General features: G+C 45.4%; 1 protein-coding gene across 4 annotated transcripts in view; it reads right to left on the bottom strand.

Moving 5' to 3' along the window:
• Positions 1–27,044, bottom strand: part of RhoGAP68F (Rho GTPase activating protein at 68F) — a 230,520-nt gene that overhangs the window by 71,419 nt on the left and 132,057 nt on the right. For 2 of the 4 annotated variants that reach the window (XM_075677915.1, XM_075677917.1), the window contains one exon: positions 920–1,006. In XM_075677915.1, coding sequence (XP_075534030.1) covers positions 920–1,006 — 87 coding nt within the window. Of the gene's footprint in view, positions 1–919; positions 1,007–8,032; positions 9,032–9,178; positions 9,380–27,044 lie in introns of those variants that run through there. The other 2 variants (XM_075677916.1, XM_075677914.1) reach the window with 2 other exon arrangements.

The following is a 27,044-nucleotide window of genomic DNA, read 5'->3' as shown; positions in this document are numbered from 1 at the left end:
TCCAATGCACTGTATGCAAGCGAAGACAACATGCTGTGGAGCTCAGACAAAGACGACAAGTCTCCACCCGGCGGTGATTAGGATGTTCTCTCCGACTCGGACTCGGACTCTGAATAGTCTTAATAAATTTTACGTGTGTGTTCAGTCAACGTCTCTCGCTTGTTCATTAAAAGGTAAGTGGGTAGCTTTTATTTTCCCTTTTATGCTGGATTTATTGGTAAATTATGTGAGAGTAGCCATATTCCTGACATATGTTAAAATTTAAACCGTGAGAATGCGAGTTGAAAAAATTTCGTAAATTTTACCCCGCATAATAGGCGCACCCGGAACTTCGAGCCGGATTTTCTGAAAAAAAAGTGCGCCTATTATGCGAGTAAATACGGTATATTCCAGAATGTACAGTGCTATTCACTTTGCGTACACCATCTGATTGGACAAGATCCTTTCACTATAGAATCAGCAAAAACATTCCAGAAAGTTCCGATACATGAAGGCGTGCCTTGTGCCGAGTGACAACTTTGTAACGGTGGTTAGCTGGTGGAAAACGGTCACCGGAAAAAGATGGAACAATGTGCACATATCAATATCCTTACAGCGCCAACTGTGGGCAATGTGAGAGAGAACAGCCAAATGGGTCAGCCACTTTAAAAAGATTAACTCGAATACTGACTACAAAATATTTCTAATTTCTCACAAAGTAAAGTATAAAGGCTGCATGGAGACCATTGGGCAAGGAAAAAGTGGCTTCCTCAACATAAAGATGTGCCAGAGAAAAACTTAAGCAACATAGAATTCCACAGCAAAAAAACGTCAGTTAAGTGGCAGATGTAGTACAGAACTTCTTTCCAATACTTTTTTGGATTTGCTGAAGCACTCGATCTATTCATCACTCGGGTATGCCAGGGAAGCAGACACTCGCCTAATGTAGGGCCGAAAGAGCTGGTAGAGTATCTTGACAAAGCCAGTCGGGTGGACTAGATAGAGGGCCTTGAGGTTCTTCTTGTACCTGCGTCAGGATAGCGCAGGCGTCAGTGTGCGTGCACTGGAAACAGAGGGACGCCATATTCACACGTGTATAATGAGAGTTTTCTGGTCTCAGAACATGCCGTGTCGTGTACAGGTTTGTGACACAAATATAACACCAATAACAATGGTAAAAATAATTAACAATAACAATAATAACACCAAATATAACAATATGACACAAATATAATGCATAATATTATAGTTTCTAATGACACCATTACGAAGGGTGCCTTCATGATGCCTCCCGACCAGACGGGCTTCCGTCAAAACCTCGACTTCAATAACACCGTTTGTTATTTTTTGTTCATTTTTAAAGAGTGCTTCAAACTGCCGGGTACTAAACCAGTAATCACCACGGTGATCGCTCCCATGTATGGAGCCCTCCTGTGTGTCTCGCAAGAGCAGCAAGCTGGCAGTTGCCATCTGTGCATTTCGCACCATCTTTCTCCTCCTGATTTAGAACGATTTTACTGCTGCATCGATGTGGTTACAGTATATTAATTGCAACCTTGAGCAAGACAATCGGCACTGTTCTGCATGCAGGTCAAGTGAGCGGTCTTCAAAGTAGCGCAATGCGTCGCCGTGCAATCCATAGAAGGAGTCTCCATGTTCAATTGTGTCAGGGGCATTTCTGAAGTTCTGTTCCTAGTGGTTGCCACCTTGAGCATGAGTTTGCAGCAACGAGATTTTGCTGAGAGCAAGGGTGTGGCACCTTGCAACAACTATATATTTAATGGGCAGACAGCAATAAAGGCTTCTTTTTGTTGTTACAGGCAAAGTCGCTCATGTCGTCACGTCGCCACTTAATGCAGTGGTTATGAATGAGGCAGCTGGTGAAGACGCCGGGAATACCAAAGTCAACATGCTGTGTGTCGGAATGCCTGGACTTCAGCCCCCGCCACCATTTACCTTCACATGCCCGGGGGAGTGGCCAACATGGATCATCATCATCAGCAGCAGCAGCAGCAGCAGCAGCAGCAGCCGCAGCAGCCTGGTTACGCCCACTGCAGGGCAAAGGCCTCTCCCATACTTCTCCAACTACCCCGGTCATGTACTAATTATGGCCATGTTGTCCCTGTAAACTTCTTAATCTCATCCGCCCACCTAACTTTCTGCCGCCTTCTGCTACGCTTCCCTTCCCTTGGAATCCATTCCGTAACTCTTAATGACCATCGGTTATCTTCCCTCCTCATTACGTGTCCTGCCCATGCCCCATTTCTTTTTCTTGATTTCAACTAAGATATCATTACCTCGCATTTGTTCCCTCACCCAATCAGCTCTTTTCTTATCCCTTAACGTTACACTTATCATTCTTCTTTCCATAGCTCGCTGTGTCGTCCTCAGTTTAAGTAGAACCCTTTTCATAAGCCGCCAGGTTTCTGCCCCGCACGTGAGTACTGGTAAGACACAGCTGTTATAAACTTCTCTCTTAAGGGATAATGGCAACCTGATGTTCATGATCTGAGAATGCCTGAAAAACGCGCCCCAGCCCATTCTAATTCTTCTGATTATTTCAGCCTCATGATCCGGATCTGCAGTTACTACCTATCTAAGTAGAGATTCCCTTACCACTTTCAGTGCCTCGCTACCTATCGTAAACTGCTGTTCTCTTCCGAGACTGTTAAACGTTACTTTAGTTTTCTGCAAATTAATTTTTAGACCCACCCTTTGGCTTTGCCTCTCCAGGTCAGTGAGCATGCATTGCAGCTGGTCCCCCGAGTTACTAAGCAAGGCAATATCATCAGCAAATCGCAAGTTACTAAGGTATTCTCCATTAACTCTTATCCCCAATTCTTCCCAGTCCAGGTTTCTGAATACCTCCTGTAAACATGCTGTGAATAGCGTTGGAGAGATCGTATCTCCCTGCCTGACGCCTTTCTTTATTGGGATTTTGTTGCTTTCTTTATGGAGGACTACAGTGGCTCTGGAGCCGCTATAGATATCTTTCAGTATTTTTACATACGGCTCATCTTCACCCTGATTCCGTAATGCCTCCATGACTGCTGAGGTTTCGAATTAATCAAACGCTTTCTCGTAATCAATGAAAGGTACATATAAGGGTTGGTTATATTCCGCACATTTCTGTATCACCTGATTGATAGTGTGAATATGGTCTATTGTTGAGTAGCCTTTATGGAATCCTGCCTGGTCCTTTGGTTGACAGAAGTCTAAGGTGTCCCTGATGCTATTTGCGATTACCTTAGTAAATACTTTGTAGGTAACGAACAGTAAGCTGATCGATCAATAATTTTTCAAGTCTTTGGCGTCCCCTTTCTTATGGATTAGGATTATGCTAGCTATCTTCCACGATTACGGTACCCTCGAAGTCATGAGGCACTGCATATACAGCGTGGCCAGTTTCTCTAGAACAATCTGCCCACCATCCTTCAGCAAATCTGCTGTTACCTGATCCTCCCCAGCTGCCTTCCCCCTTTGCATAGCTCCCAAAGCTTTCTTTAGTTCTTCCGGCGTTACCTGTGGGATTTCGAATTCCTCTAGACAACTCTCTCTTCCATTATCATCGTGGGTGCCACTGGTACTGTATAAATCTCTATAGAACTCTTCAGCCACTTGAACTATCTCATCCATATTAGTAATGATATTGCCAGCTTTGTCTCTTCCTGGAGTTGGAGAAGCGCATCCTGGGTTGAAATGTGTTGTCCGTACCCGATAAGGGAGTGCGGGAGGTGTTGTGTAGTCTCCAGGTGTGTGTGAATTCGATGGAGGATTACTCGCTCCATAAGTTTTCCCGCACAAGAAGTGAGGGAAATGGGTTGAAGATTGTCACTGATATGCGGTTTGCCCGGCTTGGGGATGAAGGTGATTGTGGCCATCTTCCGTTCTCTAGGTAGTGTACCGGAATGCCAAGCACTATTCATCAGTTCAAGTAGGTTGTCATAATCTTGGGCAGCTAGATTGTGAAGCTGGTGTACAGCGAGATTGTCGGGGCCCGACGCCGTGTTTACACGGGTTTCAGCCACAGCCTGTTCGACTTCGGATAACATGATGTCCGCAGCCAGGGAGATGTTAGGTTCGTGCCCAGAGTAGTATGAGGTTTTGTTGGAGGTTTTATAATTAATAGACAAGATATAGTACAAGGCAGTATTATACAGGAGGAGGTCCCAAGGTCAAAGACTGTAATGGGACCTCCTGTACAGCGTATAAGTAAAAATATAAATAACAACAGTTGCAACAAATAGCGTAAAATATTCAAGATAACAAACTTAGTATTGTTTGGCAGTACTAAACGAATCAGCAGCAGACAGTAGTATTTGGTACGCGGGTTGCATGGGAGTGGCAATATGTTTTGCGCGTAGGGCACGGTAAAGGTGGTCAGGAGATGCGGATTCGTGTATAATTTTTCTTAGGGTCGTGCATGCGGCCGTTTTAGTTTGAGAAGTATTAAGTAGTCCATGGACTAGACGCCACGCCGACGCAAGGTGTAGGGTGTCGCTGAGTTTATCGCAAATGCTGCACCACTGCTCCCATGTAAGAGAGTCTGAATAAGTGGCAATTTCATCATTGACGAGGGAGATGCATTTGTGGAGGCAGCGGTTACACTTGTTTCGTCTCCACCTGTGTATAAGGTTGTGACGGGCCTCCCAAAACTGAAGAAGATGGGCGTCAGCCGCCGGCGCATCCTCCGATTGCTTTAAGGCGTGGGTGTGAAGCTGAGTGCGATGATGAATTTGTTGCGTCCCAGTGTCATAGTCAGTAGGGGCGGAAAGATTGTCTGAGTTGGAGTCCTTACAAAACTTATTCCAGTCAGTAACTGAATGAAGGCGGACCGATCATATATAGTTGGGAGCCTGGAGGGTGATCTTGATAAGCATAAGATTGCTACTGAACGTGTCATGCGTATTGGTCCATGTGGCCTTGGTTGGACCTTTGAGGAGGGTGAGATCTGGTGTAGTGTCCTGTTGCACAGAGTTCCCATGACGGGTAGGTGAGTCGGGATCGTTAAGAAGGGTGAGTCGTTCTTGCTGGATGATGGTTAGGAGTTTCGTGCCTTTGGCACTATTTTTGTTGTATGCCCATGCTGTATGAGGTGCACTGAAATATCCGGCGATGAGGTGATCGTGAGGATCGGAGATGTGCTGTTGATTCAAGGAATTTAAGGGACTGTTTTGGTGGGCTGTATACGTTTGTTACACAGACGTGATGAACTGGATTCTTCGCAAAAGGACGCGAGGGAGATAGTTTAACTGTGTGGCTGTACGGCATGTGTTGGACAGGGTTGAGGGCTAGACTTTTCATGTGAAAGTAGGGAGAGTGTGCTCAGATTCTGGTGTAGTCTGTGTATTATATCTGGGGATAGAGATCGGTGAGCTGGGTTCTTGTATTAGAATGACGTCTGGTTTGCCCGGCTGAGTGGCAATGTACTGCGTCAAGAGGTCATGCATGCAGGCGAGACTTCTGCAGTTCCACTGCCAAACGTGCAGCGTATCTTTTTGTATTATACATAAACGATTTGCCACTTCACTGCTCTTCTAACATCTGTCTCTATGCTGATGACTGCGTTCTATATGAAGTAATTAAATCTTCTAATGATCATTATCGCCTTCAAGAGTCATTTTCTAGGTTTTGCGATTGGTGTAACACTTGGCAAATGAACATTAATTTCAATAAAACCGTTCTGATGTCTTTCTGCAACAAATCTTCCCCCTCCCTTTTCAGTTACTCGTCCAATGGCCGTACTGTAGATAAGGTTTCTGAGTATAAGTATCTTGGTGTCATTTTTACGCATAACATGTCATGGTCCAAACACATCGACTACATATGCAGTAAAGCAGTAAAAAAATTAGGTTACTTGAGGCGAACGCTAACTTGATCTCCTAAAGACACAAAGTTACTAATGTATACATCTCTAATCCGTCCTGTTCTTGATTGTGCATCTGTAGTTTGGAGCCCGCATAAGCAGTTAGAGATTAATAAACTAGAGGCTATACAGAAAAAAGCTGTGCGATTTATATGTCATCGTTACGATCGAGACTTTTCGCCCTCTTCAACACTTTCTTCCTTGAACCTAAACACGCTCTCTCCTCGTCGCCGTGTCGAATCATTAAAATTCTTGCATTGCATTGTCAATTCTTTAGTTAGGCTCTCAAATGATAATTACATTAACTTCGCGCTGGGATCATCAACGAGAAGTCATCATGACCTAAACTTAATACCCTACTACGCACGTACTAACATGTTCAAATTCAGCTTTTTTCCCCGCTCAATCGAAGACTGGAATCCATTACCTGGATTTATTCGCTCATGCTCATCCCAAATTTTTGCAACCTCCATCCCAGATGCATAATCATGGGTATGGGTATGGACATAATCAGGCATGGGTATGCCTGGCAGCATTTGTATAACTTCTTGTGTATTCTTTCATCAGTACTCTTTTGTAAAAGTGTTCACTTGTATTTTTGTGTGTTTTCCTTTCATCTGTGCTCTTTAAAAGTGTTCACTTGTGTTTACCGCTGTATACTCCAATGCATTTTCTGTACATTTTTCTTAACCCACTCCTGCTATAGCGCAAATTGCGCTGCAGTATGTATAAATAAATAAAATAAATAAATAAATCACTCATGATGCTCAACCGACGGCGTTGCAGGTAGGGGATAGGGGGCTGAGCAAGCGATCCCAGATGGTTTGCGGACGCGTGTGAGCTCCGCTCTTCCATGCTAGTTGGGCGGAGTGAGAGAGATTTAACCTGCTACGAGAGATATCACGTTGGAACACAAGTGTCAGCTACTTGATCGAGTGTACGGGCCAGGCTTGCCTCAAGCACTGTTTCGAATATGCAAGTGAGTGAGGTTATGGTAGCTTCAAGTTTGACATCAAAGGATGAAGTGATAGTTGCGAGCCTGCTATTGAAGTCGGTTTCCATTACGGTGTTAGCAGCTTGGATATGTGTGTTGATAACATCGGAATTAATGGCACAGAGGATTGGGGGTACATGTGAGGAGGGGGAAGAAAAGCCGCCGTCAAGATGGGTAGGATTGGACTCGTCCATTTCTTCCGTTGCTGGCAGTGAGGCTACAGGGGCTGTGTCGATAGTAAGTGTACGGGATGCATTCGGAGGATAAGGTACTATAGTTTTTATCAGGGCTTGGCGATAATCTTGTGCGTTTTGTTCAGCTAGGGTACGGAGAGAAGTAGTTGGGAGAGGGTAGGGAGGGGTGGCTGACTTACCGGTGAGTTCTGGAAGGCTGGGAACAGAGTTGGGGGGGGCTGCTGCAGCTGCAATTAGGAGTGTGTCCTGTTGCTTTAGAGGGGTTATGTTCACGAGGGGGTTCCGCTTTTTTCTTAAGTTTTCGACAGTGCGGTCGAGTCCTGAAGGGGCTGTTGACAATGCGGAGTGGAGTTGATGTTGTTAGAGGAGCGGACAGTTGATTGGTCTTCGTGGAGGCTGAGCCGTTTGAGGTAGGCGGCTTTGCGGACGGCAAGATCAGCCTGTCGACGTACCTCACACCCGGGGTCATCGGCAGCGCGACCTTTGCCGCAATTTGGACAGCCAGGCTTGCACTCGTGTGGTATTTCGGAATCTGGGATGTCAGTGCCACAATTTTCCAGCGGGGTAAATCATGGCATGGACAAACGTCTTGTCGGTGACCGATGGCCAGGCATATGTGACAGAACTGTGCCCTGGGGTGGTGAGGTGCACATCGCTGTGCCCTGTTCTTATAATACACTGTATACGGGACATGGGATCCCCGAAATGTAATGAGGGCTGTGCTGGCCTTGCCCATCATGCAAGCAGACAATTAATTAATTAATTAATTAGTGTTTTATGGCGCAAGGGCTACAACGGCCAAAGAGTGCCAGCAACAATGTTTAGTAGCACGGTAGAATGTTATAAACATGTCAGCGGGTATAATGGGTTGCAATGCCTGTGATGTACTGTAGTGGTTGTAAAGGCCTAGGAATTAAAAACATAAGGCTTGCATTTCTTGGGAGAATTTAAGATGATTATGTAGGATTTCGGGTAGCGTAGGGAAGATGAGTTTAAAAGCGGTAATGTAGTGTTTTCACGGTGTGAAAACCGCAGCCAAAGGAAGAGGCGTAAGCAGAACCAAACGTGGTTTATTCCATGACGGCTCGTAGTGGAATGCGGCCCGGTGGCCGCATGACTGGGCTAATATAGCAAGCCATCGCGATAGTCGCGCCGCCGCTATCGCTCAAGTGGCGATGATAACACAACACTCTTTCCTCTTTATTTTAGAGGGTGCACTTGTATCCTTATACAATAGTTAAAGAATGGCTTAGTATTGCTCGGGTGGACGGCGTTGTCTTGACGGGTAGCGCCTGTGCGAAGCCGATGTCTCTGATGGAGGAGCGGGAGCTGGAGGGTATCGGCTCTTCTGGCGCTGGCCGGTCACCAGTCTGACCTTCAGGGAAGACCAGGAACCCCTCTGCGAAATCGGAGTCGGATGCCCTTGGTATCACCATAGGGCCGGCGCCAGCCAGCAGCTGGTCGAGATGTCGACGCCAGATGAACTTGCCTCGGGGGGTGGTTACCATGACTTTGTACGAGACCGGTCCAGTCTTCTTCAGAACAATTCCACAAACCGACTTCGTTGGGCCTCTGTAATTGCGAACTAGAACACTGTCATTAACACAAAAACAGTCCCTGTTGCTCCTGCGCTGCTGCATTTGGGTGAACTGACTGTGCATCACCTTCCCCTCCACTGTAGGCTTCATTGCATCCAGCCTGGTGTGCAATCTTCTACCCATCAACAGGTAAGCCGGAGCTTCTCCAGTCGTAGGGTGAGGCGTATTTCTGTACGCCAACAAGAAGTTGTGAAGTGTTTCTTCGATAGACTCACCGGGAGATGACTTGCGTAGAGCAGACTTCAACGTTTGCACGAAACGCTCCGCCAGGCCATTTGTGCTTGGGTGATAAGGAGCGCTTACAACATGCCTGGCCCCGACGTTCCGCATAAACGCCTTGAAATCTTCGGACACCAGTTGTGGTCCATTGTCGGACACCACCGTCTCCAGCACTCCGAATCTGCAGAAAAGTTCACGCAAGCAGGCAACAGTACGCTCGGACGTTGTGCTTCGCATAACGAACACTTCCGGCCACTTCGAGTGAGCACCTACAACCACTAAAAACATAGTTCCTCGGAAAGGTCCCGTGAAGTCCAAGTGAATTCACCTCCACGGTGCGGTCGGCCATGACCAGGGATGCAGAGGTGCCTTAGCTGGGTCATTCCGTTGTTCCTGGCAGGCTTGGCAACTTCGTACCTTTGTCTCTAAGTCTGCATCAATTGACGGCCACCACACATAGCTGCGAGCCAGCTCCTTGCTCCGCACAATGCCGGGATGACCAAGGTGCAGTTCGTCAAGCACGGCTTCCCTAAGAGGGGACGGAAAAACAACCCTCAGGCCATACATGAGGCACCCTTGATGCACGCTGATCTGCAAACGTCTGTCAAAGAATGGTTTTAGGCTCGCATCTCGCAAATGCAATGGCCAGCCTATGCCTGTAAGCTGGAGCACTTTACTGAGCACCGGATCACGTGCTGTAGCGAGCGCAATCTGTTCAGCAGACACCAGCATCGAGTCCAGACGCAAAGCATAAAACAATTCCTCGCCTTCAGGACCCTGGAGCGGGAATCTTGAAAAAAAATCTGCTTCTGCGTTGTCACTGGACTTTTTGTACACGAGCGAGTACTTGTAAGCGGACAACGTGACAGCCCATCACTGTAAGCGTGCCGCTGCAATTGGTGGAATGCCCCTTTTTTGCCCCAGAATTGTTTGCAATGAATGGCTTGTGATCCGTAGTGAAACATCTCCCATAGATGTAGAAATAACTTTTTGACGGCAAAGATAATAGCCAGCACTTCTTTTTCTAGCTGACTGTACTTCTTTTCGGCCTCAGTTAATGTGCATGACGCATAAAACACAGGCCGAGAGCTTCCATCTTCAGTTACATGAGAAGTACCGCGCCCACGCCGTATTGGGAAGCGTCACATGCCACTTGCAAAGGTTTATCTGGGTCATAATGCTCCAGGATCGAGGATGATGCCAACGCATTCTTGATTTCCTCGAACGCCCTTTGACACGATTCATCCAAGAGCCATGGCTGGTCGCGACGCAGCAGTTTGTAAAGTGGACTTACCAGAGTAGACAATCGAGGAACAAACTTCCTGTAGTAATTTACAATGCACAGAAACGATTGTAGTTACTGCTTGCCTGTGGGTGCGGACGCTTTCATCAGTGCTTCTATCTTGTCTGGCGTTGTGCTGACACCTGCTGCACTGATAACATGACCCAGATACCGTAATTCCGTTTGGAAAAATGAACACTTTTCTTTCTTTACTCGAATGCCGCGCTCAGTTAACCGCTTCAGAACCGCTTTGAGATTTGCAAAATCCTAGTCTGACGTCTTGCCAGTGATGAGAACGTCATCTAAATAGCAGCTGACACCTTTCAGGCCTTTCAACATTGTGTCCATAATTCTTTGGAAAATAGAAGGTGCCGACGAAACCCCGAACGGCAGCCTGTTTACGGAAAAAAGTCCTTTATGAGTATTTAGTGCCAAATACTTTCTTGACGATTCTGACATTACTACCTGCTGATAGGCTCGATTTAGGTCAATTTTAGAAAATTCTTGGCCCCCTGCGAGCGCTGTGAACAACTCGTCGATTCTCGGGAGTGGATAGCAATCAGTTTCAAGACAAGGGTTTAGGGTGGTCTTATAATCGCCGCATAGTCTTATGCCACCATCCTTCTTTACTACTGGCACAACCGGCGTCGCGTAGTCACTTGTCTCGACTGGCGAAATGACTCCCATGTCTTCCAACTTTTTAAGTTCAGCCTCAACTGCTGGTTGCAATGCAAAAGGCACACTTGTTGCCTTCATAAATTTTGGCACGCTACCTTCTTTCAGGGACAATGTCGCTCTTTCTTCTGTAATTGTCCCCAGTTCGTCCTGAAACAAACTATGGTACTTGTCTAGAAGAGCGCACAGTCTGGAACAGGCAGAACCGTCCCACCTGGGAATAGCGTTGAGCTTGAAAATACGACTCCAGTCGAGTCGGATGGCTTGCAATTATTGTCGACCTAGCAGAGGGGGTCCCTTTTCTCACGTGACATAAAAAGGCAGCTAGGCCCTCTGCTCTCCGTACCACACGGCAACGTGAGCCACTCCGACAGGCTGGATGATGGCTCCGTCGAACGTCCGCAGCTTCAGCGTCGTAGGCACGACCTTGATGAAGGAAAACATTTGACGAAACTGATCCAAAGACATTACGGACACAGTAGCCCCCGTATTCAGCTCCATTTCCAAGGGTACGTCTTGTACTTGCACTGAAATTTTTATCGGCTCCATACCAGGCGAAACAATTCCCTTCACGCTAACAGAAGCTTGAACGAGACTCAACCCCTTCATTACTTTTGACATGCTCCCTTCGTCGTTCTCTTCTTGTTAGCTTGGCACATTCTTTGAATGCGCCCTTTCTTATCACATTTGAAACAAATGGCCGAAACATGCGGGCACAGTCTGCTTGCATGTTTCGCAGATCCGCAGCGGTAGCAATTTTCCTGCGTCATATCAGTTTTCCCAACTGCTCCGACTTTGTGAACGTCTGATACGCTTGATTCGGAAGCGTGCACTTCTGCAACGCTCTTTTTCGCCGCTTCCATGGCTAGCGTTCGTTCTATGGCCTTCTGGAAGGTTAGCTTGTTATCCTCCGTGAATAACACACGCTGTATATCTTCTCGGCACAGACCGCAGACAAAACGGTCCCGCAATGACTGATCAAGGGCGGATTCAAATTCACATGTCTGTGCCAATTTCTGCAACTGCGCAACATATTCCGAAATTGATTCAGTCTCAAGTTGTGCTCTTCTGTGAAATTTTGCGCGTTCACTTATTACCGACGGCTTCGGTGACAAATGGTCACCAAGAAGTCTCTTTAAAAACTCGAAACCTTTAGCTGACGGCAATTCCGGCGCAGTCAACGACTTGAGAAGACTGTACGTCTTTGGGCCTATGAGACTCAAATAAGCGTGTACCTTGTCGTCCTCGGTGATACAGTTGACCTGAAGAAACGACAACAAGCATTCCTCGTACCACGGCCAGTTGCTTGTGGACTCGTCAAAGGGCTTGATGTGTCCCAGTCGACCCATGATTTGCGCCACTGCACCCGCCGCTGCCGGACCTTCCGTTGCCATGTCAGCTTGCCACAGAATTGCTCAGTATCCCATCCTCGTCGCCAATGTAGTGTTTTCACAGGGTGAAAACCGCAGCCGAAGGAAGAGGCGTAAGCAGAACCAAACGTGGTTTATTCCATGACGGCTCGTAGTGGAATGCGGCCCGGTGGCCGCATGACTGGGCTAATATAGCAAGCTATCGCGATAGTCGTGCCGCCGCTATAGCTCAAGCGCCGATGATAACACAACAAGCAAGATATATTCTTCAAAAAGTTCACATCATTAAGATAACTTAACAGCCAGTCGAGGGGGAACATGGGCTCAGCCGATAGGAAAAATGCAGGATGCATAGGTAAATTGGTGCGGTAAAGTTCAGGAAAGGATTTTTTTTCGCGTGGCTTCCATGCCAGGGCATTGTATAAGAACATGGATGACTGTGAGTTGATTTTCACATCTAATGCAGACCAGTGGATCAGTACCGGTTAGCAAGTATTAGTGTGTTGCATGTGTGTGTCCAATCCTCAGTCTCGACGTGATTACTTCCTCCTGTCTATGCCGGTGTACAGGTGTTTGGGTAATGTAGGAATGGATGATGTGAAGTTTGTTATTATTTTCTGTGTCCCAAGCTTCTTGCCATGCGTGACGCAGTATTCCTCGAACGACAGGTTTCGTATCTCTATATGGAACATAACTTACGTCTATTTGGGGCCTTTGGACAGGCCGCCATTGGAATATGAACCTGGCAACGTTTAATGCTAGAACGTTATCTAGTGAGGCGACTCTAGCAGTGCTATTGGAGGAATTAGAGGGCAGTAAATGGGATATAATAGGGCTCAGTGAAGTTAGGAGGCCCAAAGAAGCATATAGTGCTAAAAAGCGGGCACGTCCTGTGCTACCGGGATTAGCAGAGAAACGAGAACTAGGTGTCGGATTCCTGATTAATAAGAATATAGCTGGTAACATACAGGAATTCTATAGCATTAACGAGAGGGTGGCAGGTCTTGTTGTGAAACTTAATAAGAGGTACAAAATAAAGGTTGTACAGGTCTACGCCCCAACATCCAGTCATGATGACCAGGAAGTCGAAAGCTTCTATGAAGGCGTGGAATCAGCGATGGGTAAACTCAAAACAAAATACACTATACTGATGGGCGACTTCAATGAGAAGGTAGGCAAGGAGCAGGCTGGAGACAAGGCAGTGGGGGAATATGGCATAGGCACTAGGAATAGCAGGGGAGAGTTATTAGTAGAGTTTGCGGAACAGAATAGTATGCGGCTAATGAATACCTTCTTCCGCAAGTGGGATAGCCAAAAGTGGACGTGGAGGAGCCTGAACGGCGAGACTAGAAATGAAACAGACTTCATACTCTGCGCTAACCCTGGCATCATACAAGATGTGGACGTGCTCAGCAAGGTGTGCTGCAGTGACCATAGGATGGTAAGAACTCGAATTAGCCTAGACCTGAGGAGGGAACGGAAGAAACTGGTACATAAGAAACCCATCAATGAGTTAGCGGTAAGAGGGAAAATAGAGGAATTCTGGATCAAGCTACAGAACAGGTATTCGGCTTTAACTCAGGAAGAGGACCTTAGTGTTGAAGCAATGAACGACAATCTTGTGGGCGTCATTAAGGAGTGTGCAATAGAAATCGCTGGTAACTCCGTTAGACAGGATACCAGTAAGCTATGGCAGGAGACGAAAGATCTGATCAAGAAACGCCAATGTATGAAAGCCTCTAACCCTACAGCTAGAAGTGACCTGGCAGAACTTTTGAAGTTAATCAACAAGCGTAAGACAGCTGACATAAGGAAGTATAATATGGATAGAATTGAACATGCTCTCAGGAACGGAGGAAGCCTAAAAGCAGTGAAGAAACTAGGAATAGGAACGAATCAGATGTACGCGTTAAGAGACAAAGCCGGCAATATTATTACTAATATGGATGAGATCGTTCAAGTGGCCGAGGATTTCTATAGAGATTTATACAGTACCAGTGGCACCCACAACGATAATGGAAGAGAGAATAGTCTAGAGGGCTTTGAAATCCCATAAGTAACGCCGGAAGAAGTGAAGAAAGCCTTGGGAGCTATGCAAAGCAGGAAGGCAGCTGGGGAGGAGCAGGTAAGAGCAGATTTGTTGAAGGATGGTGGGCAGATTGTTCTAGAAAGGCTTGCCACCCTGTATACACAATGCCTCATGACTTCGAGCGTACCGGAATCTTGGAAAAACGTTAACATCATCCTAATCCATAAGAAAGGGGACGCCAAAGACTTGAAAAATTATAGATCAATCAGCTTACTGTCCGTTGCCTACAAAGTATTTACTAAGGTAATTGCAAATAGAATCAAGAACACCTTAGACTTCCGTCAACCAAAGGACCAGGCAGGATTCCGTAAAAGCTACTCAACAATAGACCATATTCACACTATCAATCAGGTGATAGAAAAATGTGCGGAATAGTATAACCAACCTTTATATATAGCCTTCATTGATTACGAGAAAGCGTTTGATTCAGTCGAAACCTCAGCAGTCATGGAGGCATCGCGGAATCAGGGTGTAGACGAGCCATATGTAAAAATACTGATAGATATCAATAGCGGCTCCACAGCCACCGTAGTCCTCCATAAAGAAAGCAACAAAATCCCAATAAAGAAAGGCGTCAGGCAGGGAGATACGATCTCTCCAATGCTATTCACAGCATGTTTACAGGAGGTATTCAGAGACCTGGATTGGGAAGAATTGGGAATAAGAGTTAATGGAGAATACCTTAGTAACTTGCGATTCGCTGATGATATTGCCTTGCTTAGTAACTCGGGGGACCAGCTGCAATGCATGCTCACTGACCTGGAGAGGCAAAGCCGAAGGATGGGTCTAAAAATTAATCTGCAGAAAACTAAAGTAATGTTTAACAGTCTCGGAAGAGAACAGCAGTTTACGATAGGTAGTGAGGCACTGGAAGTAGTAAGGGAATACATCTACTTAGGACAGGTAGGGACAGCAGATCTGGACCATGAGACTGAAATAATCAGAAGAATACGAATGGGCTGGGGTGCGTTTGGTAGGCATTCTCAGATCATGAACAGCAGGTTGCCATTATCCCTCAAGAGAAAAGTATATAATAGCTGTGTCTTACCAGTACTCACGTACGGGGCAGAAACCTGGAGGCTTACGAAAAGGGTTCTACTTAAATTGAGGACGACGCAACGAGCTATGGAAAGAAGAATGATAGGTGTAACGTTAAGGGATAAGAAAAGAGCAGATTGGGTGAGGGGACAAAGGCGAGTTAATGATATCTTAGTTGAAATCAAGAAAGAGAAATGGGCATGGGCATGACACGTAATGAGGAGGGAAGATAACCGATGGTCATTAAAAGTTACAGAATGGATTCCAAGGGAAGGGAAGCTTAGCAGAGGGCAGCAGAAAGTTAGGTGGGCGGATGTGATCAAGAAGTTTGCAGGGACAACATGGCCACAATTATTACATGACCGGTTTAGTTGGAGAAGTACGGGAGAGGCCTTTGCCCTGCAGTGGGCATATCCAGGCTAATGATGATGATGATGATGATGATGATGACCTGCTAAAGCCGCATGTGTGTCTGCCGCTTCATTGCCAGGTATACTAGTACGGCCAGGTACCCAGCAGAATATAATATGTAGCCCTCTCTTGTAGGCTAAGGATAAGCTGCTGATGAGAGCGTTTATCACCGGATTCTTTCTTTGTTTTTCTAGGTATATCGACCAGACCACACTTAAGGTATCTGTGTATTTATCGATTGACTGATCTGTTTATTGTTATTTCTTTAACTGCGAGGAGTATAGCATGAGCTTCAGCAGTGAAGATACTTGTGTATTTATTTAATCTTAAATGGGCTACAAAATATGGACCAATTGCAGCACATGGTGTTGTTTCAGCCGTTTTTGAAGCATCAGTGTAAAATTCTGGACACTTGTACTTACTCTGTAGTGATAAGAAGTGTTGTTTTACAGCTTCTTGGGGTGTATGGTTTTTGTTTATTTCTGTGATTGAGAAGTCACAATGTATGGTGACTGATTCCCATGGTGCTACTAACTCGTTAAGTGTTTTGCAGGTGAACGTCCGACAGCAATATGTTGTTTTTTTGACATAGCGACAGTGCTTTCAGTGGAAATGGCTTTGCTAATGTTGGCCGCTTTGCAAAAAGGGTTTGCATTTATGTGCTCTTCAACATTTTGTAACACGGGTGTTCTCGGTTGAAACTAATCTTAAGTGCATACATAAAACTACAACACTTACATTGTCGGTCTAGGTTCCACTGATTAGCTTCTACGTGCAAACTTGGAACAGGGCTAGTGCGGAATGCACCTAGGGCTAGTCGCATGCCAAGGTTATGTACAGGATCCAGAATTTTTAAAACAGAATGTGAAGCTGATTGGTAAACGATGTGCCCATAATCTGTACGTTTTCTAATTAAACTGTTATAGAGCGAGAGCAAGCATTTCTTGTCAGTTTTCCACGACTGGTGCGAAAGAATTTTGAGGATGTTCATAGTTTTTAAGCATTTCATTTTTTATGTTTTTTATATGTTGCACAAACAAGAGCTTATCATCCAATACAACGCCAAGAAATTTCTGCTCCTTTTTTACACTAAGCGCATACCCGTTCATCGTAATATTCGGTTCAGGATGTATGCCTCTTTTCCGAGAAAATAACACGCATGTTGTCTTTTCTTCATTAAATCGAAAGCCATTCCTGTCAGCCCATTTTGAAAGACTGTTCACTCCCAGCTGAATCTGCCTCTCGCATATGGACAGATTGCATGATTTAAAACTTATCTGTATATCATCTACATAGACTGAGTAGGATATAAATGGTGGGAGTGTTTTTTGTAGTGTGTTCACTTTAACTAAGAATAGTGTGCAGCTGAGCACTCCTCCTTGTGGTACACCGTTTTCTTGCACAAAGACTCTCGACACTGCAGTTCCCACCCTTACTCTGTACTTTCATTCGGAAAGGTAGCTTTTTATTATGTTAAACATGTTGCCTGACATGCCATACGACACAAGGTCTTGCAATATGCCATACCTCCAGGTAGTGTCATAAGTTTTTTCGAGATAAAAAAATACTGATAGACAGTATTGTTTATGAACAAATGCGTCTCGTATGTATAACTCTCAAGTAGAACTAGGCTATCTGTTGTGCACCTTCCTGGTCTAAAACTGGCTTGGCGGGGATCCAGAATTCCATTGTATTCCAAAAAGTACATTAATCGGCGGTTTGTCATTTTTTCAAACACCTTACATACACAGCATGTTAGAGCGATAGGTCTGTAGCTCTGTACACAGGAGAGGTGTTTTCCATGCTTTAATATTGGTACTACTATAGCTTCCTTCCAACAGGACGGCAATCGACCACTGCAGAAAATTTTATTGAACAGGTATAAAAGGCATTCAAGTGTTTCCTCGGGTAGGTGCTTGAGCATCCCATAATTAATACTGTCTAATCCTGGCACAGAGTTTTTGCAGTTGCGCAAAGCTATTTTTAATTCTTGCATCGTGAATGGGCAATTGTACTCATCGCTATGGGATTTTTGGAAGGAAAAGGGTATTGACTCAGCTAATTTTTTGTATGTTAGGAATGCTTTTGTGTAATTTGCGCAACTTGATATGTGCTCAAAGTGTTCACCCAAAGAATCTGCTTGCCCTTCTAACGTAGTAGCACTGTCATTTACCACGGGCAAGGGTAGTATGGTATTCCCCTTCAGCCTTCGAACCCTACTGTACACTTTCTGGCTATCTTCGTATGAGTTTATTGAGCTGATATGATTTCTCCAACTAGCTCTCTTGGCTCCCCAACGAATACGTCTTCCATTTGCTTTTGCACGTTTGAAATTTATAAGGTTTTCTTCTGTTGGATATTTGGAAAACGTACGCCACGCTTTGATTTGTTCTTTTTGTGCTTGCTTGCACTCTTCATTCCATCAGGGCTTAGGATTCATTATTTTACCAGAGGTTTGTGGTATCGATTGTTTCGCGGCATGAATAATGTGTTCAGTTATATAGGCGGTCATTTCTTCAATGTCAAGCTGCCTTACGTTTTCAAGGGACATACAAGTGAGCTCTTTGAATTCTGCCCAGTTTGCAGCATTTACCTTCCATTTTTTTGGATTTACAGGTGGATCATACGTATGTATCGCCTCTAAGAGAATTGCTTCCAAAGGAGTCTGTGAGAGCTCTACATTCAAACAATGGCAGAAGTGTTGCCGAACCAACCGCCAGATCTATTGAGCATGTGTTGATGGGCTAGTTGGTTAAGCATGATTACAAAGACGGCACCGAATAAAACAACACACGAAGAAGGGACACGAGACAGCACGTAGGCTGTCTACGTGCTGTCTCGTGTCCCTTCTTCGTGTGTTGTTTTATTCGGTGCCGTCTTTGTAATCAGATCTATTGAGGAGTAGGTGTTATGTGTAGTGCTATAAGAAGTCTGGAACTTTTTGTTAAAAGGGATGCTGCAGAGGATAGAAGGAATTTTTCAATTACGCGGCCTCTTGCATCACAGCATGAGTCCCCCCAGAGTTCACTATGAGCATTAAAATCACCAACCACAATATACGGCTCAGGAAGCTGGTCTATTAGTTTTTCAAACTCAGTAATGTCGAGCCGCTTGTCTGGTGGAATGTACAAAGAGCACACAGTAACAAGCCTATTAAGCAAAATAGCTCGTATGGCTACTGCTTCATAAGGCGTATTAAGTTAGAGATTTTGGCATGCAACAGTCTTTGATGTTATTATTGCCACGCCACCTGATGCAGCATGTCCATCATCACGGTCTTTACGAAAAATTCCAAACTGAGTTAGAAAGTTCGAGTCGCTTGATTTTAAGTGCATCTCCTGAACACAGAACACTCTAGGCTTATACGTAGATAACAATTCTTTGACGTCATCTAGGTTATGCAAAAGCCCTCTGGCATCCCATTGCAATATCTGAACACCCATTATGACAAAGGTGTTTTTGGGAGTGTTCTGTGTAGGGTGATAATGTTATTTTGGTTTTGATGGAATTATTCGAGGGTTTTTTTTTCTTTTTTACGTCCCTCAAGCAAACTGCACTTGTCTTTTGGTGCCGCTGGCACCGATGTACTTGCGTCAACCTCCATCTCCTTCTCAGAGGCGGTGGAGGCGGGGTCACGAGGCTCTGGGAGACGTGTCTGGGGCCTCGGTTTTTGCACAGTAATGCAGCCCTGCGAGAGCAAGGTCTGCGTGTTGTTGGATTTGGCAGCACTGGGTGCTGCCTCTGTGGGGGCAGAAGTCCCCCGTGGTTCACTGCGTGTGACCAGGGCGGGCTCTTTAGGCCGTTGTGAGAGGGCCCCCTGCCTCGTCACAGCGGCAAAACTTTCGTTGCGAGGAAATGTAAGTCGCTTTCGCGCTTCAGAGAATGTGATGTTTTCATTGATCTTAAGGGAAATAATTTTTTTCTCTTTTTTCCAGATTGGGCATGACCGTGAGAATGCAGGATGATCCCCTTCACAGTTTGTGCAGTGTGATTCAGCATTACAGTTATCAGATGGATGATCGTTAGAAATGCATTTGGCACACGTTAATTTTCCTCTGCATGTCTGAGAGCTATGCCCGAACCTCTGGCATTTGAAACAACGTCTAGGATTGGGGATATAAGGCCTCACACGGATTTTCACGTAGCCTGCTTCGACTGAGTCTGGTAGTGTGGTGGAGCCGAATGTTAGGATTACATGTTTTGTGGGAATTTCGGTGTCATTCCGACGGATCATGATTCTTTGAACTTTGGTCACATTTTGTTCTGCAAAACCTTCAAGCAATTCTTCGTCACTAAGGTCAAGCATGTCTTCATCAGAGATTACCCTACGAACACTGTTCATCGAACGGTGCGCCGTGACAGTTACTGCTATGTCACCAATGAATTTGAGGTCGGAAAGCTTTTTATGTTGCTCTTTGTCTTTCAGTTCCAGAAGGATGTTGCCACTAGCCATCCTTGTAGCTTTGAATCGTGGGCCTAATGTGTCTCTTAGGAACTTCGAAACTTTGAAGGGAGATAGTTTTCTGGCTGTTATATTGCCGTCACTGTGGATCACATAGTACTTTGCAAAGTTGTCGTAGCTCTTAAAGAAAAATCGAGTGGTTGCTTCGTTACGCCCCCTTTTTAGAGGATGATCAGTTAGGGAAATGGAAGGAGTAGCCATAAAAAGTATTTGTCTTCAGCAGCAGCGCCAGCCACCCACCACTGAGCCCAACATAGGGACGCCACAAGGCCTGTATCTCAAGACTTGCGCACGCCAGCTGTACGCCACCACTATAACCGTACATGGTGTAACCAAGGCTGGTTAGCCACACAAGGTTAACCCTCGCCGCCAGGAAATTAGAGTGAAAAAAAAAATAAGAAATGGAGTGGAGAGAAGGAAAGGTGCAGAAGAAAGATTATAGATGGAGAGGGGGACAGGAAAAGGCGACTGCCGATTTCCCTCGGTTGGTCAGTCCGGGGGTGCCGTCTATGTGAAGCAGATGCCAAAGAGGCGTGTTGCCTCCGCCGGGGGGCCTTAAAGGTCCAAACACCCGGCATCGGCTCAACTCCCAGGATCCCCCTTTCCCCAGACACGGCTAAGCCGCACACGGCTACACGCGGGAGGGTGCAACCCTCGTGTGCTTGGGTACGTGGTTTCGCAACACACCAAATGCCTGCTGACGCAGACGCCCCTGCGGGGGCAAGCAGACAAGATGTCGCACGTGTCAGCCTTGAGGTGTTTGAGGAGCTCTGTCGATGAAGTCCGGGGTTCAACTTGATGGATGACACCCTTGAAGGAGTCATGTGGAGGCAGCTCGTATATCCTAATAGGGAAGAGTCGGTTGGAAATGTTCACTGATGTTATGATAGACAGCTAGGGAGGATATTTAAGTCCATGACACGGAAGTTGGCAAGGTTCCTTGATGCATGAATTGTGGTAGTAACTGATAGGGTTTTAGAGTCCGTGAGACGGGCTGCATGGCTCATGGCAAAGTGGAGCACATGGGGCCATAGTGTGGCAAGTTGCAGACCGGCAGAGGGACGCAAAATTAGGAAAGTCTCCGTTGGCTTACACCTTGGTCGTCGAGGAGCTGCCACAGACCAGCCTTCATTGTCTGTCACGTAGCATGGAGGCATGGTGAACAGGCAGGAAGGCAGCGACTGCACCTTGGTATGCTTCATCGTCATCAGCGGCTCGTGGCGGTGGTAGGCTTAGCAATCGGCAGCGGTGCAAACGGAGGAGATTCGTGCGTATGCCGCGGTGACTGGCACACACAGCGCACGGTGCCTTGGGAGGCCCGGGCAGGGGGCGACGGGCAAAGCTCATGCCTGATCGTTTCGGAGTGCATGCCGACGGCATGTATGTTCTCTTCGGGTATATTTCGGGGTCCGGAGCGCGCTGAAGGCACGTCCGTTCACTTTGGGTGGCTGTTGTGTTCTCTCCTGTAAGAGGATGTCGCCAGCTCTTTGGGAATATGTGATGAGGTACGGTCCTGGCAGCGTGGTTCAGGAGCACGAAGTGATCAGAATGGAGTTCGCAGCCTGCTGATATAGTCGGTGGAATTAGGGCACAGCGATGAAATGGTAGTGTGGAAGAACTTTCCTGTAAGGTGCAGTGGTGCTCCAAAAACCATCTTGGCAGGAGTACAGACCAGATCCTGCTTCAGTGTAGCCCAAAGACTCAGCATAACCAGTGGTAGTGATGTGGACCAGTGAGTGGTGTTAGGCTGCGGTCTGAGCGAGGCCTTGAAGGAGCAGTGAAAACGTTCAAAAAGATCATTGGCGATGGGGTGATATGCCTTGGTGCGTATCAGAGAAGTGCCTAGGAGGATCAGCAGGTTATTGAATAGTGCCGATTCAAACGGGCGTCATCTATGGGTTCTAATAGTTGATAGTACGCTGTATCGCGAAATCCAGCCCGCGACGAAATCTCCTTCGATGTCGTTGCTGCTACCCCCCCACCGGTTTTTGGACAGTAACGTCTAATAGCTTGCGACTACAGTCACGCTAACAATTTAGCGTTTCAATGATCGAGTTTGTCCATCCTGGTGATCCACTCTAAAGCCTCGAGGTTGTATTGAAAAAGTATTCAAAATCTTTCAATGCTTTCCCCCAGGCAGCTGTTCTTATTCCTGATGATGCCAGAAACTGGGCCTGATGCCACCAACACTCAGAAATCTAATCGGGAGTGCACACCATGTTCTCACACAGCTTGTGTGATGTACCGTAGCACTGATATAATGTAGGAGAATTGATTGTAAAGGCAGCAGTGCACAGTTGGACACATGCGTTTGAGTTCACAAATTTCACCTGCACTAGAGATCATACAAGCCCATGCACTTCGGACATGTCTTGGCCTCCTGAGATGTTCTTCAACAGCTGCAACCACTGTCATTGTCCAGGAGCACCAAATCACCCCTCACAGAGTCGTCGAGATGTTAAGAGTGCACATTCAGCACCTTTCTTGGCTGCCATCCCACCATTTAGCCGATCTTCCAGTGCAAAGGCCACAGACCACATTCTGTGGTATTGTGGCGAGACACCATTACTGCATACCATCTGGCTTCAAGCCAGCGAAACGCCCAACATCGGCATTGTGGTGCCTCCAGCAAATTCACATGTGCCACTGAATTCCTGGGATTGCTAAAAAGGCAGACTTGTCACTGCTAGCCTTGCAGCAATTATCTCTGCTTCTTTTCAACAAATCTTATTTTGACCACATCTACATTTATACGGACTTTCCAGCAATTCAGAAACCTCTACTAAAGCAGTAGTTGTTCCATCAGACGCCTTAGATTTTTCAATAAAAGGAAAGAGGGTTCTGGCATCAAACATTTTATTAGACAGAAAGAAGTAAAGTCTGACCCATTTAAGTTATGGTAGCACCGTGAACATTCTGTGCTCTATGATAAACTCCTTACAACAATGTACAATAAATATGGCTAATGGGTGTCTGTGCTGAAAAGAAAAAGAAAGCAAAATGCTGGAAAAAAAGAATGTCAGCTTCCACACCTGCACCGGATGCCACACCCACCACCCGCGCGCCTTCGTTGCACTGTGAGTCGTGTTCTGAAGGCGTGAAAGGTGCACGTGAGGCTGGAGATGCGGCAAAGGAGTGTTGGGCGACGTGCGCAGCACACAGCGTAGGTGAAGGCACGCCGCATGCAGATGGGTGTGATGGCTCACATTTTCTTTTCTTTTCCAGGATTTTGCTTTCGTTTTCCTTTCGGCACACATACCCAGTAGCCAGATTTCAGTTATAACCAATAACGCAGCATGGGAACATTGTAGTAACCGGTTTATTTTGCCATAGAACAGAGACAAAGGGTCACAGTGCCCAAGCTGTTCATAGTTATGGGTCCAATACATTGTTAAGACCAGTACTGTTATAGGAGTGGTTTCAACTGTGACAATAAGCCACGACTGAATTTCACCACAGTGGTGGACTGGCCACATGGTGAGCTAGCTCACAGAAGCAGTTACAGAGGGCATGAATGCTCTTTGTTAGTATAAATACTTACGATGCCATTGCAGAATCTGTTGGGCAAAAAGAATCTGTTATCAAAGATTGATCTTCCGATTCACATTCTTGCCAGCAGAAGGCCAGCACATGTTGCACGAAAAGTTGTACATAAATGGTCAATCGAGTTTAGGGAACTTTTTAGCAAAACAACTCAGTCATTCTATGATAAAATTTTCATGGGTATGAAACCTAACACGTGCTTAAAGGGCCAAACCCAGATTAAGCAGACCCTTTCCTTTGGGAGTTCCTGTGTAAATACATGGGAATTAACAAATTTTTCACGTCAATCACTGCACCAATTTTGATGAGGATTGTTGGATTTAACAGCAAAAGTTAAAGTGACTGCAGGAAGCAGAACTTTTATTTAGGCCTTAATTCCTTTTTTTATTCTTGAAATTTCTTAGAATGTCAAGACACTCTACTTTCAAGTCTACAACTCTGTAACTTGACAATGAAAAACTATCACGATTCTGTAAACTGAATCTTAATACAATTAAAGTGGGCGAAATTGGTGCATTAGTATATACTGTTATAAAATATACCACTAATTAGTGAATAGCACTTCTGCAAAACCATCATAAACATACCAATTTCATGCAAGCTGTAAATCGATATATAAATCTGTGCGGTCTACATTTTTTATTAATTATTTTATTTATTTGAACATACTGCAGGCTTTGACGGCGCTTGCAGGAGTGGTTACAAAGGTAAAAAAATATTAAATTAAATTATGGGGTTTTACGTGCCAAAACTATTTTCTGACTATGAGGCACGCCATAGTGGAGGACTCCGGAAATTTCGACCACGTGAGGTTCTTTAATGTGCACCTAAATCTAAGTACATGGGTGTTTTTGCATTTCGCTTCCATTGAAATGTGGCTAACGTGGCTGGGATTCGATCTCACGACCTCGTGCTCAGCAGCCCAACACCATAGCCACTGAGCAACCACGGCGGATACAAAGGTAAAACAACAGCAATCATGAACAGAAATGAATGGTTTTAAATTTGGTTACAAAAGGTTCCACAGTATTACAATACACAGCACTGTTAGGTAAGTCATTCCAGTAAGAGATAGCGGAGGAAAACAGTGAACATTTATGTATATTAACACGGCTTGGAGGTTGGCGAACTACCTTACTGTGGTTAGTTCTTGATGGGTGTAAAAAGGAATCAAGTAAGCAACGTGACCGTGGAATTTTGAAGTGTCCATGGTGCAAAAAGTAAATGAATTTAGGTTTTGAGATTATTCTTTGTTGTGCCAGCAGTTCTAAATGTGCTTTCGATAATAGTCCAGAGACACTGGATTGCCTTGAATAATCAGAATATACGAATGTGATTGCCAGTTTTTGTAAGCGCTCTACTTTATCAATTTGGTGTTTTTGATAAGCTCTCCAGATTAAATCAGCACATTCTAATGATGGTTTGATAAGTGTTTTGTAGGTATTTAATTTCACATGTGGCAGAGTATTCGCAACTCAAATCAACATTAGGGGGCGCTGCGAAGCCTGGCCCGGTCTGGCTACACTGTGCGGTATGGCGGCTTCACGGAGGTCCCCGCGTACGCTGTCCTTGGTGAAAATATTGAGTTTGTTGCACTGCGATGTTAATTCGCGCTGTTTTGTGGGGGGAGAACGGGTAGTGGACGCCGAGCACCTCATTTTAGTCGGTACCAGTGGTACAGTGAGTGATTAAGTGGAAGTGGTCGCGCGTGTGTGCAAACCTCCGGCGTGACAGCGGACCCGCACGAGATTGTGGTGAGAATCGCCGACGCATTCCGGGACCCATCGATCGTGGAGGCAAAGTGCTCGTGCACTGCTGGATTGTCGCAAAAGTGCAAGCACATCTCGGCTGTTTCTCCTGGCACCTTATCCTGGAACATTTGGTGTAGTTGTCAGTCCCTTTAATGTTTCATCTCTACATTGCGTTTCAATGCTGTTCATATTGCAAAGATCGTATAAAGTGAAATGTTCATGTGCGTGCACCGTTGTAAGCAGAAGAGATCCTATTATGTGCCAAACTGCAACTTAGCTTCACCTTGTGCTGTGGCGCTTGAGGTTACCTATCACAATACATCTCCTGCTTTTTTTTTTTTTTTTGTTGCCGACATGACTGTTCTCCTATGGCTCATACGTTATTGTTTCACAATTTGTGCACGAGCAACTGCGTGATATCAGTGGCGACTCAGGCAGAACTCATCAAACCAACTTTTGTTGTCTTTGTTTGTGCCCTTCTTAAAGGGGCCCTGAAACTGGCATGCTGCATAATATAGATACCACGATCACCACAAGCTCTTTTCGCAGGACGATCAGACAGCCGTGTGTATTTATTGGTCTCTGTAAGTGATGTAGCTCCAGGCGTCCATCTCGCGTTTAGAGAGTGCCACACATGCCTGAACCACAAGTAGCAATGTGTAAAAAAAAAAAAAGAAAAAAAAAACTTGACCAGGACCTTGCTACCTTGCCATGCACCGTGTAGCTTCCAGCACACTAGCTGAGGCGAAAGGAGAAAGCAATGCATCAGTGCAATAACTACTAATTCCGCTTACAGTTCAATGATTCGAAAAATTTTTGCAGCAGGCGATGTCCTTTTGTAGTGAGGTAACTATGATCAGTCGGAAGTGTTTCAGTGCCCCTTTAAGTGTTTGTTAAGTGCTTTAAGTGCATGTTAAACTTTTATGTCACTTACTTTCCATTTATTGATATGTTGATAGTAAGGACAGCTCTATATGCTCTCTGGAGGTCAATAATTATCATTCACTGATGTTAAGTCTGCACAAGTGTCTCACCATGTTGTATTACCAGTTGTTTAGTTATGCTTCCCAGGACAGCCATTTGCACTGTATTGAACAAATTGGGAAGAAGCATAAATTATGGTACATATACCAGCTGGGGTCATTTGAATCAAACCATTCTTTCAGGGTACTCAACTCTGGTGGCCAAACTTTTTAAATACTCATCGTATGCAGGTTTGACACTGTTCCATGTTACTTCTCATGTTCTGTTTGGCAAGATATGCCCTCATATGCTAAAAAGTGCAACAAAAATGGGCTTGAGTAAAACGTATTGACACAGAGTACAGTGAACAAAATATTGAGTGCATGTGGTTTATTTTGTGAAAAAATACAAGTAAGGCAAGGGACAACAAACAGCCATTGAAGAATAACCACAACTCTATGCACACCGATCATAAGTGAACTGCAAATATCTCGGAATACCAAAAGATGAAAACTTGCATCAGAATGCGTAGCGTAAATCAGCACTTCAATGAAGAATACAAGTTGCAAAAGAATGTGCATTGCTAATTTACAAAAAGTGTGTTGAAGTT

This window comes from Dermacentor variabilis, unplaced genomic scaffold (genome assembly GCF_050947875.1).
Source record: "Dermacentor variabilis isolate Ectoservices unplaced genomic scaffold, ASM5094787v1 scaffold_14, whole genome shotgun sequence".
NCBI classification, from domain to species: Eukaryota; Metazoa; Arthropoda; class Arachnida; order Ixodida; family Ixodidae; genus Dermacentor; species Dermacentor variabilis.
Note: the sequence above shows the minus strand (reverse complement) of the source record. Positions and strands in the feature narration are given on the sequence as shown.